We start from the raw sequence: 19,181 nt of genomic DNA, 5'->3' as shown, positions 1-19,181 counted from the left end.
CCCTCCCTCTTGGACACGTAGAATAAACATTAATAAAGTAAAGGCTCTAAGAAATTCTGCAGGGAGAAAGAAACCTATTTAACTTTGGTTAACCCAGCATGGTCCAGCCATATTTGCCCAAACCTTTTTATTGTCTATGCGGAAACTAGTTACAGCCCAGAATTACTGTCTCTTGGAATCTGCTTTTGGGATGCTGGTTTATGCCATTGTCCCTATTTCAGTGCACAATCTTTGTTGATTAAATAATGCCCTTTAGCCTAATATGCATTAGTAAAAAGTATACATTACAGTAGTTGGGTCCAAACTAATATTGTCTAACTGTTGTTTTAGGAAATGTTCTGTCATTGCTTTCAAATACATGTTATGAAGTAGGATCAATGGTCCACGTGAGCTGGGTTACTGGAAGAAAATTACAAATCATGTAGGGACCTATGTCGCGTTCTGTTTCATTAACCCTGGATTTCCCCAACCACAGCCCTGTTGACTTGTTGGGCTGGATAATTCTCTGTTGTGGGGCTGTGCTGTGCATTGTAGGGTGGTTAGCAGCATCCCTGGCCTCTATCCCGGGACACCCGTAGCAGCCTCCAGCTGTGACAACCAAAAGTGCCTCTCGACATTGTCAGATGTCCCCTGGAGGGCAAAATCACTCCATGTTGAGAACCACAGCTTTAAAGGAGAAAGCTTTTAAATAAAGAAGTGATGGATCTGGAATGGGAGGGTGCACTGAGTATTGGGTTTGATGAGGTTAAAGGTTTATTTGTGATGGTTATTTTGCCCGGGAAGGGAGTGCCTAGCCCTCTTCTCATGGCCTTCTTGATACCTTACATTATGTGGGAAGAAAGACACCACAGCTTTTGAAATGGATGATTTTGACACAGAAGTCCTTGCTTAAATTTCATCAAGGAAATTTCCTCAAGACATGCTTTCCTGATGTTCCTAACTAGGTCTTTTTTTTAAAAAAATATGTTTTATTGATTTTTTACAGAGAGGAAGGGAGAGGGATAGAGAGATAGAAGCATCAATGATGAGAGAGAATCATTGATCGGCTGCCTCCTGCACACTCCCCACTGGGGACCAAGCCTGCAACCCAGGCATGTGCCCTTGACCGGAATCGAACCTGGGACCTTTCAGTCCGCAGGCCTATGCTCTATCCACTGAGCCAAACCAGTTAGGGCAGGTCTTTCTTTTTAAAGGACTGTTTAAAGGTCTCATATGTTTTTCTCTTAGCATTTACCACAACTGTAATCAGTAATTTTTGTAATCGATAATTTCCCATTCTTGGGAGGCATTTTAGTCCGCTGATGGAGGCATTCAGTGAATTTTTACTAAATGCATAACTATAATCTCACCAATGAGGATTTTGATTCTTGAACTCCCGATGTTGGTCAGTGTGGGTTCTGATCTCAGCTCTGGCATCCATTGTCCTTTGTGACTCAGTTTACCTCTTGTTGAAACAATGGGTGGGATGCATTCGCTTGTGAAGGTAGGGCCTTTCTGGCATGTGGTGAGCTGGCTGCTATCTTGTTAACCAAGTACATCTCCCTGTCTCTTGCTTTCTTCTCCGCTTGCCAAGTAGGGCTCAGTGGCCTACGTCCCCCAGCAGGCCTGGATTCAGAATGATTCTCTCCAAGAAAACATCCTTTTTGGACGCCAGCTACAGGAAAGGTACTATAAGTCTGTGATAGAAGCCTGTGCCCTCCTCCCAGATCTGGAAATCCTGCCCAGCGGGGACCGGACGGAGATTGGTGAGAAGGTCAGTATGTCTTCAGCACGGACCCTGTAACAGCCAGTTATTGCTGTGTAACAATCACAAAAATTCTCAGTGACTTATGATGTTAAACACTTATTCCCTTACTTATGGGTGTGTGAGTTGACTGTGATTGACTGACCCAGACCGGGCTCAGCTGGGCAACTCTGCTCCATGTTGCAGGCCAGCTGAGCTTGGCTCCAGACTGGGTTTGGCCCAGGACTGCCCCACATGGCTTCTTTCTGGGGCCTAGGCTGAGGGGGCAGCCGCTCCCCAGGGGTAAGTTATTCTCATGCTGAGAGCAGAAGCCCAAGAGAAAAAGAAGTAATGTGATGTCCCTTAAAGCACACTGTTCTTTCCACCACAAAGTGGGTAGGTCACTTGGTTGAGCCCAAAGACTAGGGACCAGGAAGTGTGCTCTACATTTGTAGTCATGTGACTGCAAAGTCCCATGACAAAGGGCACTATAAGGGGAGGAGGGGTGTCAGTAATTCAGATGTTCACAGTCTCTTTCAAATCAGTTATAATAAAATAGCTAACACTTTGAGCATTTACTATGGAGTAGGCACTAGTACATACAGTGCTACACATTTTTTTAAAATATTTTATTGGTTTTTTACAGAGAGGAAGGGAGAGGGATAGAGAGTTAGAAACATCGATGAGAGAGAAACATTGATCAGCTGCCTCCTGCACACCCCCTGCTGGGGATATACCCGCAACCAAGGTACATGCCCTTGACCGAAATCGAACCTGGGACCCTTCAGTCCACAGGCTGACGCTCTATCCACTGAGCCAAACTGGTTAGGGCCAGTGCTACACATTTTATACATACTTTGTCTTCACACAAGCCTGCGAGATGGGATTTACTGTTTCCCCCCGTAAGTGGTTGAGGAAAAGGAGGTAGGGAGAGGCTAAGTGACTTGCCTGAACCCCTTCCCACCTCCGGGCCTTTGCACATGCTTTACTGACTGGCCAGCTTGTCTTAGCGCCCCCTGGTGGTCACCTGGTGTGCACCAGGCAAATGCAAATGTTCCACAGCAGCATCAGAGAGCTTTCTTGTCCATTTTCAGTTACAAGACAGTGGCTCAATCAGCTTTCTTAGTTGATGAATAATTTATTTCATTAGAGGGAAATCTGCCAATCAGCTTTTTGAAATTATTATTCTTTTTTTTTTAAGTGCCTGTATGTGCCACTTGGTGACTCCTAACTCTCCTTGTCTGGGTCCCAGCACCAGAATCTGGAGGAAGAAAATATGATTGGCTTAGCTCAGGTCTTGTATCTGCCCCTGGACCAGAAAGCTGTGGCCAGAGGGACCAAGCAGAAAAACCTGGCTGCCAGGACACCACCTTGGTGCATGGGGATGGAGGGCATCTCTCAGGGAGGCTGGCAGCTAACCCACTGGGTGTCCACTTTGATTCCCAGCCAGATATGGAAATGACAATGAGTTATCCGTCATGGGAGGGACAGGGCTGCTGCTGTGTGGCCCATGTCGTGCTCTTGTGCGAATTAGAAAATGGTACCTTTCCTGCTAGTGAGTAGGGCTGGGTCCCAGTGCCCGCAGGGTGCAGCCCGCCTGGACTGTGTGAGGCTTCACCAGTGAGTGCTAGATCCAGAGTGAGCTCTCAGAAACCATCAGCTGTTAACCATAACAACAACAATAGCCCTAGACGGTTTGGCTCAGTGGATAGAGCATCAGCCTGCGGACTGAAGGGTCCCGGGTTCAGTTCTGGTCAAGGACATGTACCTCGGTTGCAGGCTCAATCCCCGGCCCTACTTGGGGAGGCAACCAATAGATGTCTCTCTCACATCGATGTTTCTCTCTCTCTGTCTCTCCCCCTCCCTTCCACTCTCTCTAAAAATCAATGGAAAATTGAAAATCCTCGGGCAAGGATTAACAACAGCAAAAAAAAAAAAAAATAACAGTAATAGCAGTAATGATATCGTTGCCACGTCCTCTGGTGCCTTCCATCAGACTCAGAGAGCAGGAGCCTTTCCCGTAGCCAACAGTGTTCAGTGTCACCTGCCACCCTTTGCGAAACACTCGCTCTGTCCTGGGTCTCCTCTCAGCAGCTCCCTGGAGTCTCAGGTCTTCTCTCCCACCTGCTTTCCAGGTGAGGCTAATCCTGTGCTGGGACACAGACCTGCAGCGGTGCCGGTGCACCCTCCTGCCTCTGCTCTGCACAGCCACAGGAGGTGCAGCCCTGCGCCGTCTCCGGCCGGGTGTGCTGAATCCCTCGCAGGTTGCCCTCCCTGCATGTCTGGAGGTTTCCCAGCAAACTCACTTTCTGCCATGTGACTCCCCAGGGCGTGAACCTGTCCGGGGGCCAGAAGCAGCGCGTGAGCCTGGCCCGGGCCGTGTACTGTGACTCCGACGTCTACCTCTTCGATGACCCGCTGTCGGCGGTGGATTCCCATGTGGGCAAACACATATTTGAACATGTGATCGGTCCCAAGGGGATGCTGAAGAACAAGGTACCTGCGGAAGGGGCAGGGGCAGGGCTCGAGGCCTGGTTCTCTTGTGCTTTGGTTGTCGGAATGTGTCTCCTTTAGGACTCCTTCACTTCCCGGCTTTTTTTTTTGCTTTTTTTTTTAATTGGACTTAAGAATACTTTTCTAATGCTTCCCTTGGAACCCTTCTCAGGACGGGGGAAGTCCTTGGCCCTGACTTGAAGTCATTGCCTCCACTTGGCCAGAAAAGGCCCCCCTCCTCCTGATTTAACAGTGATGGTGCCGTCAGAGAAAGAAATCCCACCCCAAGGGCCCCTGTGACCGAGCAGGCAGCTCTCCCTTCCTTTCCAAAGTGACCACCGGCCGAGGGACAGAGATTCGGGGAGAAAAACTGCCACAACCCAATAGGGAATGGTTCTGGTCCTCTTTTATTATCTTATCTTATTTTTATTTTTATTGTTATTGTTTTCAGAGTTATTCTGTCACTTTATAATACTGAGAACACTGCTCCAACACCTCACTGAATAGTGAGGTACAAATCCTTATAAAGGGGGCATGGGGTGTTCCCCCATAACAATTAGTTCCTCCTCCCCTCTATATTTTATAAAACCCAAAAGTCACTCATTTTCAAAGACAAAAATCAAGAACTAAGTAGTGAGCTTCTTCCATCAGATACTGCTCTTCTCTCCCTGAACCGAGGTTACAAGAAATGTTCTTTTTTTTTTTGTACTTTATTTTTTTTATTTATTTTTATTTTTTTAATTAAATCTTTATTGTTCAGATTATTACATTTGTTCCTCTTTTTTCCCCCCATAACTCCCCTCCTCCCAGTTCCCACCCCACCCTCCGCCCTCACTCCCCACCCACTGTCCTCATCCTTAGGTGCACGATTTTTGTCCAGTCTCTTCCCGCATCCCCCACACCCCTTTCCCCCCCAAGAATAGTCAGTCCATTCCCTTTCTATGTCCCTGATTCTATTATAATCAACAGTTCATTCTGTTCATCAGATTATTTATTCACTTGATTCTTAGATTCACTTGTTGATAGATGTATGTTTGTTGTTCATAATTTGTATCTTTACCTTTTTCTTCTTCTTCTTCCTCTTCTTCTTAAAGGACACCTTTCAGCATTTCATATAATCCTGGTTTGGTGGTGATGAACTCCTTTAGCTTTTCCTTCTCTGTGAAGCTCTTTATCTGACCTTCAATTCTGAATGATAGCTTTGCTGGGTAGTCATCTTGGTTGTAGGTTCTTGGTATTCATCACTTTGAATATTTCTTGCCACTCCCTTCTGGCCTGCAAAGTTTCTATTGAGAAATCAGCTGACAGTCGTATGGGTACTCCCTTGTAGGTAACTGAGTTTCTTTCTCTTGCTGCTTTTAAGATTCTCTCTTTTTCTTTTGCTCTTGGCATTTTAATTATGATGTGTCTTGGTGTGGTCCTCTTTGGATTCCTTTTGTTTAGGGTTCTCTGCGCTTCCTGGACTTGTAAGTCTATTTCTTTCACCAGGTAGGGGAAGTTTTCTGTCATTATTTCTTCAAATAGGTTTTCAATATCTTGCTCTCTCTCATCTTCTGGCACCCCTATAATTCGGATGTTGGTACGCTTGAAGCTGTCCCAGAGGCTCCTTACACTATCTTCGTATTTTCGGATTCTTTTTTCATTTTGCTTTTCTGGTTGGGTATTTTTTGCTTCTTCGCATTTCAAATCTTTGACTTGATTCTTGCGCTCCTCTGGTCTGCTGTTGGGAGTCTGTATAGTATTCTTTATTTCAGTCAGTGTATGCTTAATTTCTAGTTGGTCCTTTATCACAACGTCGAGGGTCTCATTAGATTTCTTGAGGATCTCACTATATTTATCGGCGGTCTCAACAGTCTTTTCAAGGGCCTTACTAAATTTATCGGCGGCTTCTAGACAGTTCTTGAGAGACCTTAAAAGTGTGGTTTTGAGCTCTATATCCAGCATTTTGCCTTCCTCCATTTCTGTCCTGTTTCTTTGTCTCCGCATTTTTTATGCTTTCTTGGTGCACCCCCTAGTGGTCTTTGTGCGCCGTCTTGTTGTAGTTAAGCCTTGATTGTTGTAGGTAACACTGGGGGGGATTTGACCTCCAGGCCAACTGGCTGTCTCTTTTATTATTTTATTTTTTAGAGGGAATTTGGGGGTGGGAGTACTGGTTCTTTCTTTTCTTTTTTTCCTGATTAAAAAAGTAACATGCCCATGGGAAGAGTATAGGGGATTCAGAAAAACATGAAAAAGGACAAAGCAATTAGGCATCATCGCACTGCTCAGGGGCTTTTGTAATTTCTTTCACATCCTCGTGTTGTGTGTAACGCTTTGATGGGGTTATCATGTTGTGCACGTATGTCGTGAGCATTTTGCCACTTGCCTGTTGAAGCATTCCCAGACTCACCGCAACGACTTCTGTACAGACATAATTACTGAACAATAAAAAAATTGTTATTGAAGTCATACAAAATTAAAGAGTACAAAGAGTGTGTGTAGAATTTTAAAATATGGCCGTCCTGTGTTCTGCACCCAGCTCCTCTCTCAAGAGCGGGGCCAGCCACTGGCCTGCTCTGTTTCAGTCCAGCCCTTTACATTTTTAAGTTGGTGGAAAACATCTGAAGAAAGATAATAATTTGGTGACATGTGGAAATGGCATTGAGTTTAAACATCAGTGTCTGTGAAGAAAGCAGGTTGGGAGCACAGCCAGCCCCTGTTCATGCCTGTGCATGGCTGCCATCCTGCGACCGCTCTGAGCCACTCATTGCCACAGCGGCCGGAGGGTCCATAGAACTGAAAATGTTTACCATCTGGCCCTTTAAGGAAAAGTTTGTCAACTCAGGTAAATAGTTTGATGAGTGTCTTCCCAAACATTCAGATCATTAGATAAAAGATAGACACATTGACAAATTTTATAGTTGGGGTGGGGAGGGGGGCGTGGAAGTGGGTGGTTACTTAAAAAAATGAAGCTATTGCATGCAAATTGTTTTGCATCAGAGTCCTTTTTATTGGTAATCCTCACTCAAGTATATTTTCCCATTGATTTTTAGAGTGGAAGGGAAGTAGGGAGGGGAAGAGAGAGAGAGAGAGAAAGAGAGAGAAACATCTATGTAAGAGAGACACATCCATTGGTTGCCTTTTGCATTCACCCTGACCAGGGCCAGGACTGAACCTGCAACCCAGGTACATGCCTTTGACTGGAAATTGAACCCGCAAGCCTTTGGTGCACAGGCAAAGCTCGAACCACTGCTCAGGGCCAGAGTCCTTTGTTTATTTGCCTACATGTGCCTGGTTCCCTCCCTCCCTTCCATCCTTCAGATTTTTCTTTAAAAATAGCCTTTCCCCTCACCTTACTAAAAGTGCAACACTCATCCCACATCAGTGCCCCAACCCCTGTGTGCTGTGTCACTGTCCAGCATGTAGAGCTTTAGTCAAGTCATTCATTTCTCCCAGACCCTGGAATCCGGGGCAGGATCTTTGAGTCCTTCCCTGTTACCACCACCCTCCTCCCTCAGGTGCGGGCACATGTGCTGAATGGGAGCACTCACAGTTGTCCCAGGCGCGGGGTGATTCCCGGTCGCACGTGTGCCGACCCACCCGGTCTCCACTTTGCCCGCAGACTCGGCTCCTGGTCACGCATGGGATCAGCTACCTGCCACAGGTGGATGTCATCATCGTCATGACTGGTGGCAAGATCTCCGAGATGGGCTCCTACCAGGAGCTGCTGGCTCGGGACGGGGCCTTCGCCGAGTTCCTGCGCACCTACTCCAGCGCCGAACAGGAGCAGACGGAGCAGGACGAAGGTAGGGTGGTGTGCTGCCTCCAGCATGGAGGGGTGGGTGGGTGGGAGGGGCGGGGGGCGCCTTGCAGGGCCCCGGTTGTCCCCTGTCCCCTGCAGATCTCCATCAGCCACTGGGCCGCTCATCAGGCGTCAGGCAGGGGCAGGGCCAGGCCCCCTCAGGAACCACCTGGAAGGACCCTTTAGGCCAGTGGTTCTCAATCTTGGCTGCACATTAGAATCACCTGGGAATCTTTTTAAAATCCTGGTTTCTGGGCCTCATCCTCCACAAATTCTGTTTCTCTGTTACTAATGTTGTGGCCCCACCCCATAACAAAGAAACAGAATTTCCGGAGAATGAGGCCCAGAAATCAGGATTTTAAAAAGATTCCCAGGTGATTCTAATGTGCAGCCAAGGTTGAGAACCACTGCTTTAGGCTGAGTTGAGAAGGGGTCCCAGTGCTGATGGCCTGGTCAGCAGACCTGGGCACTAGTCCCAATACTTCTCTGTGATGTGGCTGTGGGCCTCCTGAGCTTCAGGGTACCTGTGACAAAAATAGGGACAGTGATATCTACAGTCCTCCCGGCTCCCACGAGGCTGTGAGAAGCCGGGGGCATGTGGCTTAACCCAGATGAGGCAAGGTGGTTGAGCGTGCAGATGTGCAGTTGGCAGGACCTGGTTTGAATCCCAGCTGCTGCTCTAACCAGCTGTGTGACCTCAAACCCCTTCTGAGCCTCCGTTTCCCCATTGATAAAGCAGGGTAACAGCAGAACCAGGCTTCTAGCACCAGAGGCCGATTTAATGTGCCATGTTACGTGAAGCCTCTGGCACCGAGTCGTCAGTAAACGGCAGCTGCTGCCTCTCTTTTACCCCCACGCCCTTGGCACTGCCAGGTCGAGACAGACCTGCCTCCTTCCCAGCCGCTGCTCCCCGTCCCCCCTCCCAGGCCAGGCCTCAGAGCAGGGACAGCCTGGGAGGCACCTTTTGAATTCTGGCTGGGACCTCACCCGGCCTTACTTGAAGCAGACAGGGAAGACTCCTAAGAGTCCTGATCTCCCTGATCATGTGGTGCAAAAGCCAGGGGTTTGGTTTGCAGCCTTTGCCGGTTGCCCTGTGTTCGTGGGTCAGATTGGCATCTCAGCCAAGCCTCTGCTCACCTTGGCTCCGAGCTCCGGCCTTGTGAGCACGGAGCAGTCATCTGATGCCTTTCGGCTTTGGTTTCAGCTGTTGCTAAAAAGAGTGGAACTACACAGAGGTCAACTGCCCTGTCTCCCTCTTCCAGGAGCTGATTACAGACTTCCTGAGCCTGTGCAGTGTGTTTGCTATACACTTGGTCCCCAAACAGGTCTCCGATAGACTGACTGTGTTCAGGGGCAGGGTCACGGGTATGCCGCGCACGGCTCCCCGGACAGAGTTGTCACTGAAGTGTCTGTGATGTGGAGTGCTCCCTGGCTTCTGTTCACAGAAGTCATCTTGCTGAATCCTCCTAGCAGCTCATGAGGGAGGTGGAATTACTACTCCCAGGTCTCTGGCGAGGAAGCTGGGCCTTAAAGAAGCTCGTCCCTTCTATGCCGGGAGCAAGTGGGTCCCAGGCTTTGTGAAAGGGACTGATCGCTAAGGAAGCTACTTACTGTTCATTGACTTAGTCATGCAACAGGTATGAATTGAATACCTACTGTGCGTCAAGTACTCATATTATCTTCCTAGGGCTGCTATACCAAAGTTCCACAAACAGTAGCTTCAACAACAGAAATGTACTGTCTCACAGCTCTGGTGGCTGGAAGTCTGAGGTGATGCTGTCGGCAGGGTAGGCTCTGCCTGAGGCCGTGAGGGAATGTCTGTTCCACGCTTCTCTCCAGCTTCTGGGGTTTTTGCAAAACTTGGGCATTCCTTGCTTGTAGAAGCATCCCTATTTGCCTTCATCTTCACATGGTAGTCACCCTGTGTGTCTGTCTCTACCCCTTTTTATTTTATTTTTTAAAATATATTTTTACTAGAGGCCCGATGCACAAAATTTGTGCAAGGGGCTCGGCCCTCACAGCCCGGCTTCATCCGGAAGAACATCAGGAAGGTCATCTGTCTGTCTGGTCTGATTAGCATATTACACTTTTATTATTACAGACTGGTTTCAGAGAGGAAGGAAGAGGGAAAGAGAGATAGAAACATCAATGATGAGAGAATCATTGATGGGCTGCCTCCTGCACACCCCACTCTGGGGATGGAGCCCCCAACTAGGGCATGTGCCCTGACCTGGAATTGAACCGTGACCTCCTCCTTCATAGGTTGATGCTCAACCACTGAGCCATGATGGCCGGGCATAAATTTACCCCTTTTTATAAGGACACCAGTTATATAGGATCAGGGCCCACCCTAATGACCTCATCTTAACTAGTGATATCTACAAAGACCTTATCTCCAAACAGACACATTTTGAGGTACTTCAAATATGGATTTGCGGGGGTGGGGTGGGGGTGGGGGGATGGGGGAGAGACATAATTGAGCCCATAACAGCACTGTCCTAGGTTTTGGAGAAACAGAAGTGAGCAATGTATAGACAAATCCCTGTCCTCATAGAGCTTAGTATCTAGTGGGAGAGAAAGGCAATAAACAGATCAACAAATATAGATGGTTTCATACAGCATTAAGTGCTATGAATTTTTTAAAAATGCAGAATAATGTGCTGGGGTGTGACAGGGTGGCACAGCAGCAACTCAGGCAGGGTGGTCAAAAAAGCCCTCTGAAGAAGTGACATTGGCATAGAAAGGAGCCAACAAGGAGATGTGAGGAACAGTGTTCTGACACAAGGAACAGCAAGTGCAAAGGCCTCATGCATTTGTTTGCTCAGTTTGTTTAAGGAGCAGAAAGGAGGCCAGTGTGTCCAGACCATGGTGGGCAAGGAATGGGAGTGGGAGGTGAGACTGGTGAGGGAGTCACCCTCCAGAGCTTCCGCGTAAGGAGTTTGGGTTTGGTCTAAGTGCAGTCGAAAGCCACTGAATGTCAGAGAGGAAGCAGCTTGTCTGAGGACACCCAGTGGCTGCAGGTGGGGGTGGGATCTCAGGTCTGGTCTCTGAGTTTCCAGTCCTCTGCTCCTTCAGTGGCCTCCAGGTCTGCCTGGGGTAGAAGCTCATTCATCCCGCTAACTTAGAGTTTGCCACAGAGGTCCTAGTGATTCTTAATTAGTGCTTTAGTGAGATATGATTCACATACCATGCAATTCACCCAGTGAAAGTGTACAAGCCAGTAATTTATATGCTCAGAGTGGTGCAGCCCAGTCAATTTCAAAACATTTTCATCAGCCCTCAAGAGAACCTCGAATCTATTAGCCGTCACTCCCCTCTTCTCCCAGGCCCCCAAGTCCTAGGCAACCACAAATCTACTTGCCGTCTCTATGGATTTGTCTCCTCTGGACGTTTCATATGAGTGGGATTCTGTAATGTGGAGTTTGGGGACTGACTTCCTTCACTTAGCATGATGTTTTCAAGGTTTATCTGTGTGGTAGCATGTATCAGACTTCGTTTCTTTTTCCTTTTTTTTTTTTAAATCCTCACCCAAGGATGTTTTCATTGATTTTTGGAGGGAAGGAGAGAGAGAAAGAGAAAAAGAGAGAGAAACATTGGTGTGAGACACATCAATCGGTTGCTTCCTGTACACGCCCCGACCAGGGATCAAACCTGCAACCTTTCTGGTGTTCGGAAACTGAGCCACCTGGCCAGGTCCAGACTTTACTTTTTTGATTGTTGAAGAATATTCCATTGTGTGAGCACACCACATCATTTTATTTATCTATTTATTAGTTGAACATTTTTGAGTTGGTTCCACTCTTTGGATATTATGAATAGTGCCACTATGCACCCCAGTTTTAAAAGTGTGTGTATTATTATTATTATTATTTTTTGCCAGCATGAGATAGCGAACCCTCCCTTCAGCTTGTAAACTCCCTGGTTGGAATGAGTTTCCACATGTTCATGCTCCTGTGGTTGGAAAGTTCTGCCTTAAGTCTAGCCTGTTTTCTTCTTGCTGCAAAGTCTCCTACCTCTGAGCCTGAGTCAAGCCAAAGTTACATGATGGGTGGGGGCTACTTCGAGACCACTTTGTTTCACCAAACTGCTTGGTGGCTACAGTTAGGCAAAAATAACCCTCTGTGCTTTCCAAAGCAACACGCGTTGGTTAAACTGAGTTTTTCCCCAGAATGAGGTCCCTCTCCACTTTCTATCCAGGTGAGCAGGGAACGTCCTTACACTTTGTTGGCCACAGATGGCTTTTTTTCCATTCCTCCCCAGCTGCAGGCATATCCAAAGCAGTTTTTGCAGAACATGGAACGCTGCCAATTTCTTTTTTCCTTCCTCTCTCTCTCTCTCTCTCTCTCTCTCTCTCTCTCTCTCTCTCTCTCTCTCTCTCTCTCTCTGGTGCACGTCAGCTACTATCCACCACCCTAGCACCACTGTGGGCTCACTTCCCCAATTCAGCCACCCAGCCTCCTGCCGGGTGGGACACAGAAGTCCTCTGTCCCTGTGTCTGAAATCAAACTGGGCGCCCCCCCCCCCTCTCTTTCTCCCTCCCTGGAAGGCCCAGCAATAAGGGTCTAGTCTCGCTTAGCCAGCTCCAAGCGCCAGTGACCTTGGATTTGTTTGAACCGCATTCTTGGCTCCGCCTAAAACTTTTCCCCTGGTTGGCCTAACCGGGTCTTTTTTAGAACGCCCAGGCTGGGGGGTGAGGGAGGGGGATGTGGTTTGGGGGTTCTTTCTCTTCGGGATAGGGAAGGGGGAGGTGTAACAGGAGCCAGGCTTGGGGCGGGGAGATGTTCCTCCCCAGGAAGTTCATTATGCTGATTTCTAGGATGCTTTTTTTTTTTTTTTTTTTGGTGGCAAAGAGATTTACAAATTGGCTCAAAACCTTTGTACCTAGAAGGTGAAGAACACTTTTATTTGCTCTGGTTCCTTTATTAGGAACCTAACACCAGAGCAGTGGTTTTCACCAGGGAACATTGGTGCCTTTCAGGGAAACTTGGCAACGTCTGCAGACGCATCTGGTTGTCACAACCGGGATTGGGGGGTGGGTACTCCCAGGATCTAGTGGGCAGAGACCAGAGATGCTGTTAAACACCCTGCAGTGCACAGCACACCTCCTCCGCCCACTAGTGGCAGAGCATCACCCGGCCCACGGGCGGTGAGAAACCCACTCTGCTCCCAGGACAGGCCGCCTAGGCCCTCCCCTGGTTTTCTGGGAGAAAGACCTTGATTCCAACAACGTGTCCACTTTTCAGAACCTTGTTGGAAGTTTCTGTTTTCCCTATCGCAAATGTTTGCTGCTTTTCTTTGTACTGATTATAAAATCACTATGGGCTGATTGTAGACAATAGCAAACTGCAGAAACGCAAAGAGCCTCCTCCTCCCACTCTCCCACAACCAGAGAGGGAGGGGCTGTGCTGGCCTGGGCCTCTTTCCCACCGGCTCTCTTTTCATCAGTTCTCCTGCCCCTCTTCTTACGTATTTTTTCTTTAACATCAGATCATAAGCATAAGCGCCTCCCCCTATTACAAAAATCTATCGTAAAGGCCAACAGGCGCTGGAGAGTCTGAGCACATTCCTCCCTGCTGCCCTCAGGGGCCTGTTTCTTCCTCTCTGGAGTGTGAAGGACCTTCAGGGCCCAGTGGAGGGGTTGGTTCAGGGATGCAGCCAGTCACTTCCCTTTTTGGTCAAAAGTGAGGCGTTGATTGTAGAGCAGCAACTGGGATCCTTCCCTTGAGGGAGGCTGGCCCGCTGGCCCTTGCCCAAGTGGAGTTACAGAACCTTCTTGAGTAAAGGCAGTGTTGCTGGGATAAACAGTGAGCCTGAGAGGTGCCCGCCCTGAGGGCCAGCAGCTGGCTGAGCGCACAGCCCAGGCAGCGCACCAGTGGTTCGAGGGCAGGGACGCCGCCAGGCAACCTGGTGCTTAGGCACACTCAAGGAGCAGTCACTGAATTACATTTCTTGTCTTTGCTTAAAAACAAAACCAGAATCACTATTTCATGGCATCTTTGGTTTTCCCTCTACTCTGCTTTGTCTTATTTTCTTTTTTGTGGTATTTTCTTTGTAGTAAATTCTGAATCTGCTCATTTGTTTATTGTCTCTGTCTGCCCTTTAGCATTTAAGCTCCATGAGGACTTTTTGGTTCCCTCTGGACGGGGAACAATGGCTGTCACATAGTAGACACTCAATAAATGTGCTGAGTGAGTGAATGAACTGCCCCTTGATGGCTGAGGTCATGCCCTCTGTAAGTCCGTATAAGGTCTCTGGGCTTTGGACATTAACTCAGCTGCATAAATAGCCCAGATTTGAAAGCGAGATGAGCTGATTTTACCATTTCTCTCTGGGCTGGTTTAGAAGCCGGCTCTGGGGGTCCGGGCTCTGCGATGGCACCACTGTGGCCGATGTGGTGCCCTTCTGGCACTGGAAGGATAGCCATTCACTTGCTCATCTGTCACCTGCTCATCCAGTTGCACAGCGTGCCTGTGCCTTGCCTGGCACTTGAGCCACTGTGTGGCATGGTGCCCCTTGAATTGTGCAGGGCACCTCCTGTGTAAGCTTACACGCCATTGGATGTTCCGGTGCTGGGATATAGCAGTGGGTAAACCCAGTCCAGCCCACAGTTCGATGGGGAGACACACACTAAGTAATCAAGGACATCATGGTGTTGGAGGCAAGCATGGGAGGCTGTGAGAACCCCAAGAAGGGTCCCCATCCTAGCCTAGGAGGGTCCGAGATGATTCCTGAGCCAAGTTTCCTTCTCTTCCCCACTTCTCAGCTCCATGTGCAGCTGGCTCAGAGGAAGGTTTTTTGTTGTTGTTGTTTTTAATATATATTGATTTCGGGGAGGGAGAGGGAGAAAGAGATAGAAACATCAATGATGAGAGAGAAACACTTATTGGCTGCCTCCTGCATGCCCCCTACTGGGGATCGAGCCTGTAACCCAGGCATGTGCCCCTGACTGGAATCGAACTCGGGACCCTTCAGTCCACAGGCCAATGCTCTATCCTCTGAGCCAAACTGACTAGGACTCAGAGGGAGGTTCTTGAGTCCTCTCGGAACTAAAGGCTGTGAGCTGGAGCTGCGGCCTCTGCTGCCTCCTGGCTGCCAGGCCTGCCCTACCCTGCCCTGCCCTGCCCTGCCCGCTGTAATACTTTTCTTCCCTCTGCTGCCATGAAACAGCTGTGAAGACGGAAGGTTGTCTGCCCTTTTTATGTTTAAACTCTCACAGTTACAGCTTTTAGAGAAAGGGGTTGGCCTCGTGCAGTGTGCTTGTCAGGGATCGCTCCCCGCCCCCCCCCCCAACATGTAGAGCAGGGAAACTGAGGCACAAATGCAGCAGGTCCCTCAGCCATCCTTGCCCCTCACCCTTAAGGGAACACATCCATCCACCCCCTCTGGGCATTTAAATGGGGGCTTAGGGAGGGTGTTTTGCCTCGGTTCTTAACACTTTCTTGGATCTTGTGAATTCCCAGGCAGCAAAGTGGTGGACGAGGAGGAGGAAGGTCAGTGGCGTGGGGTAGAGTTGCCTGTGCTTGCAGCACGAGGCTGTGGACGGCCTTGCCCTGCTGCTGCATGTCTGCGCGGGCCCTGGAGCGGCTGCTCTCCCACCCCTTCCCTTGTTCATCCAACAAACAGTTATTGGGCACCTACTCTGTTCCAGGCTTTCCGGCGGGCACCCGGGGATACAGTTAGAACCTCCAGCTCTCCCGCTCGTCGGCTGGGAGACCGTGGCCGAGCATCACTGTCTCATCAGTTAGGGGATCGTGAGTGACCAGCACACCTTGCAGGAGATCCTGGTTGTGAAATGCCTGGCACACGGTAGATGGACCATGCATGTCAGCAGTTTGATTAGGGCTGATTATTTAATTATTATGCCACTCATACCTTCTGGGCTGGGTCAAGCCCTTGGAGGCCACCACAGTGCAGTGATGAGCTAAGTCACTGACAAAGTGGTGCAGGTGGCTGTGGGCGCCCAGCGGACGGATGTCCTGTAGTGAATTTCAGCCAGTAAGGCTGCCCTCCCCTTGGAGATGTCTGGCCGCTGGAGCAGACCCATACCTCCTGCCTTCTATGACCAGCGCTGTGTGGCTGCAGGTCAGACAGAGGGCCAGCCACTTCACAACAAGGTGTTGACTGGAAGGACCCCAGGTAGCTCAGAAACCAAAGGCAAGCCCAGACAACAGGACGCAAGAGATGAGAACGCTGGGGACGAGATTTCTTTGGGACAATCAGTTGGCTCTTTCTTTGGTCCTTGGGGGGCCAGTGATGGTTCAGGGTCCTGGGAGAGGGGTTCTGATGGGCTGGCCTTAGGCAGCCTCCCCTCCTTGGCTGAGGACGCCAGGGGCACCCTGATGGATGAGCCTGTCAAGACCACAGGAAGAGGGGGAGGGCTAATCCCCTGGGAGAAGGCAGATGGGACAGTGGGCCCACACACGCTCACAGTGCCCTTCATAGACTCTCAGTCCCTCCCTGGGCAGAGGAGAATTCTCCAGCCGCCCCAGGGGGCGGGTGTATCACCCTGTGGGCTAATTGGGCTGAGAAGGGGAGGCAGCCACATGGGGCCACAGTGGGGGCTCCCGCCTAGTCTTGGTGCTGAGTGAGGAGCAGGAGGGGAAGAGGAGGTTGTGGCTTACGGAGGGCGGAGGGCGGAGGGCGGCCTGGGCAGCCAGGCTCTCTGAAGCCCCCGCCCACAGGACTGGTGTCTCAGCATGGAACTCCCCCTCACCCCAGGAATGAGGTGTTTCAGCATCCCCGCCCCTGCCCAGACACAGACGATCAAGGCCGGCCTGGCCCGATGCTGTGCAGGCATAGGCGCACTGGCTGCACGCGGCCGCACGGACGTCCTGCCTGTGACCACGCTTCCTGTTTGTTTGTTTGTTTGTTTGTTTAGTTTATTTTTTAAATTAAGAACAAAGGCACTGACAGCAAAGACAATGTTTGAAGCAGCGATTCTCAGTCCTGGCTGGGTGCCGGACTCTGTAGAGCACGTTTAAAGCGCAGGTGACAAGCACACAGTGGCGCCTTGGACTTACCGAGCGCCACCTTCCTGCTTGTGCAGATAGGAGCTGTCCTTCCTCCCACTGTACAGCTGTGGTAGGTGAGGCTGAGAGTTCACTTCCCCGGGACACACAACCAGGAAGTGAGAGAGCACTCCCCAACTGGCCGTGCTCTGACCGGCACAGGACGGGACCACGTCTCCCTGCACAGTCAGTGCAGGCCCCTGCCCTGGGCACCCCAGGGGTGGGTTCAGAGCCAGGATTGAGAATCGGCATGGAACTCCCCCTCACCCCAAGCTTCTGTCTTCCTTGTCTTCCCTTGGCTGTCACCCCAGAGCCAGCCTTTCTGGACCCTGCTTCTGCGCATGTCTCATCAGCATGTTCCCAGGGTCACCCTGGCTGCGTATTGATCCCCTGTTGTGACTTCTCTCCTGCATCCCTCCCCTCCTCCTCTGGGGTCATCCCTGTGGGGCCCTACCATCGTGCTTGTCTCTCTCCCCCAGCATGAGAGGGAGGACATCACAGAGGAGTTGGGGTGATCAGTGTCTCGCTGAGTAGTTGGGAGGGTTAAAGGGGACAATGTATTTCAGCACAGCACAGCCGCCGCCACCCCATTGTTAAATGTTAGCGTCACTGTCAAGGTTACAGTGATTAGAGTGATGGGTGGGTACCTCCTGGGATTGGGTGGACATCCGGCTGGTGTCCATGGTGGCCGTATCAGTTATTAAAATACTTCCTTACAGTTGGGGAAGCTACCGCCCCAGGTACCCCCTACCCTGGACCTTCTGGACCATCTCGTGATTAGGCAGCCAAAGGGTTAACTCCCAGCACGACAAGGTACCCCTGGGACCTGATTGGCTGGTGCCTCTGTCAGACCGGGTTGCTATTTATTTTGAGTATCATTCCTGCTTGGGGACCAGAGGGCTGTGCCCCCCCACCCCTCGTTCCCTCACATCCTGGCCCCATTGGCCAAGCTCCATGCAGCAGGGCACTGTCAGCTGAACTGGGTTGTACCCATTGCTGCTGGCACAGGGCACCTGCTCAGTCCCAGCACCCTCCGCTAATGGGGCCCTCGCAAAGCATCACCCCTGCCCCGAGGGAACTAGTAGTTCGCTCCTGTGCCCACCCCCTTGGGAGCCTGTTGGTGGCCCCACAGGCAGGCCTTGCTTTTTGAGCTTCCTGGAGGCTAGGTTGTTCTGCCATCTCCCTCCCAAGCGACAGGTTTTCCTCATCTTTGCTCGTGGCATTAGCTCTTGAAACCATGATTCCCCCTTCTCTGTCTTCTGCCAGGATTAGCAGGCGTGAGCGGTCCAGGGAAAGAGACGAAGCAGATGGAGAATGGCATGGTGGTGACGGATGCTGCGAGAAAGCAACCGCAGAGGTAAGCACAGCGAGAGAGGCACCGCATTTCTGCCCCGCCTGTGGGGAGAAGGGAGGTACAGGGTGCCAGTGGCTTGGCTCCACCTGCCAAAAAAGGCCTTCAGCTCTCCAGGGTCGTGCAAGTGGAGGCTTTCTGCCTCCCCCTCTCCCCCCAAATCCTCCGGGAACCTCATTTTCCTGAGCACAGAGGCCTGAAGGGAGAGCCTGGCACTGTCCCCCCAGGTGGCACGATCCACACAGGCCTTGTGATTTAACCATCAGTCTGCGCTTCTGACACCCAAGCTCCCTACATGGTGTGGATTTTTGCTCAGTTTGCTCTGAGGGGCCTGGAGGGTTGAGGCGTTAAGAACCAGCGTTCAATTAAAATTAGTCACAGTAATAGTAACTGCTGCGTTTGATGCGCCATTAGGACCCAGACACAGTGCCATTAGGAACCCCCCCTCTCCTGGTTCCTCGCATCCTGGCCCCTTAGCCAAGTTCCGTGCAGCAGGGCACTATTGAACAGTCCATTGAACCTGGAGGTTGTTACTGTCATCTTCCCATTTTACAGATGAGCAAACTGAGAGCTCCCCACAGGTTATACAGCTAGAGAGAAGCTGAGCTAGGATTTGAACCCAAGTCCAGCCTCTGAGCCCCTGCCCCTAACTTCTACACTTTGCTGCTTTAAAGGAGGTTGCACTTGGTGAGATCATTGGGTATTTGGAGGAGCCTCATTCCATGGACTTTGTTGCTTAACCTCTCTGTGCCTCAGTTTCCTCAGCTGTCACATGGGGTCTGCGGTGTACTTGCTACATGTGATTGTAGTAAGGCTTACCTGATA

The 19,181-nt window shown here is 50.2% G+C and overlaps 1 protein-coding gene across 3 annotated transcripts in view; it reads left to right on the top strand.

The window, feature by feature from the left end:
* ABCC1 (ATP binding cassette subfamily C member 1) overlaps positions 1 to 19,181 on the top strand; it is a 143,990-nt gene that overhangs the window by 103,651 nt on the left and 21,158 nt on the right. For all 3 annotated transcript variants that reach the window (XR_004967433.1, XR_004967434.1, XM_036308386.1), the window contains exons 17-20: positions 1,577 to 1,753; positions 4,052 to 4,219; positions 7,818 to 8,001; positions 18,272 to 18,362. Coding sequence is in view for 1 of the 3 variants with exons in the window: in XM_036308386.1 (XP_036164279.1) it covers positions 1,577 to 1,753; positions 4,052 to 4,219; positions 7,818 to 8,001; positions 18,272 to 18,362 (620 nt within the window). In the remaining 2 variants the exon portion in view is untranslated. The remainder of the gene's footprint in view (positions 1 to 1,576; positions 1,754 to 4,051; positions 4,220 to 7,817; positions 8,002 to 18,271; positions 18,363 to 19,181) is intronic.

This window comes from Myotis myotis, unplaced genomic scaffold (assembly GCF_014108235.1).
Source record: "Myotis myotis isolate mMyoMyo1 unplaced genomic scaffold, mMyoMyo1.p scaffold_m19_p_5, whole genome shotgun sequence".
NCBI lineage: Eukaryota > Metazoa > Chordata > Mammalia > Chiroptera > Vespertilionidae > Myotis > Myotis myotis.
Note: the sequence above shows the minus strand (reverse complement) of the source record. Positions and strands in the feature narration are given on the sequence as shown.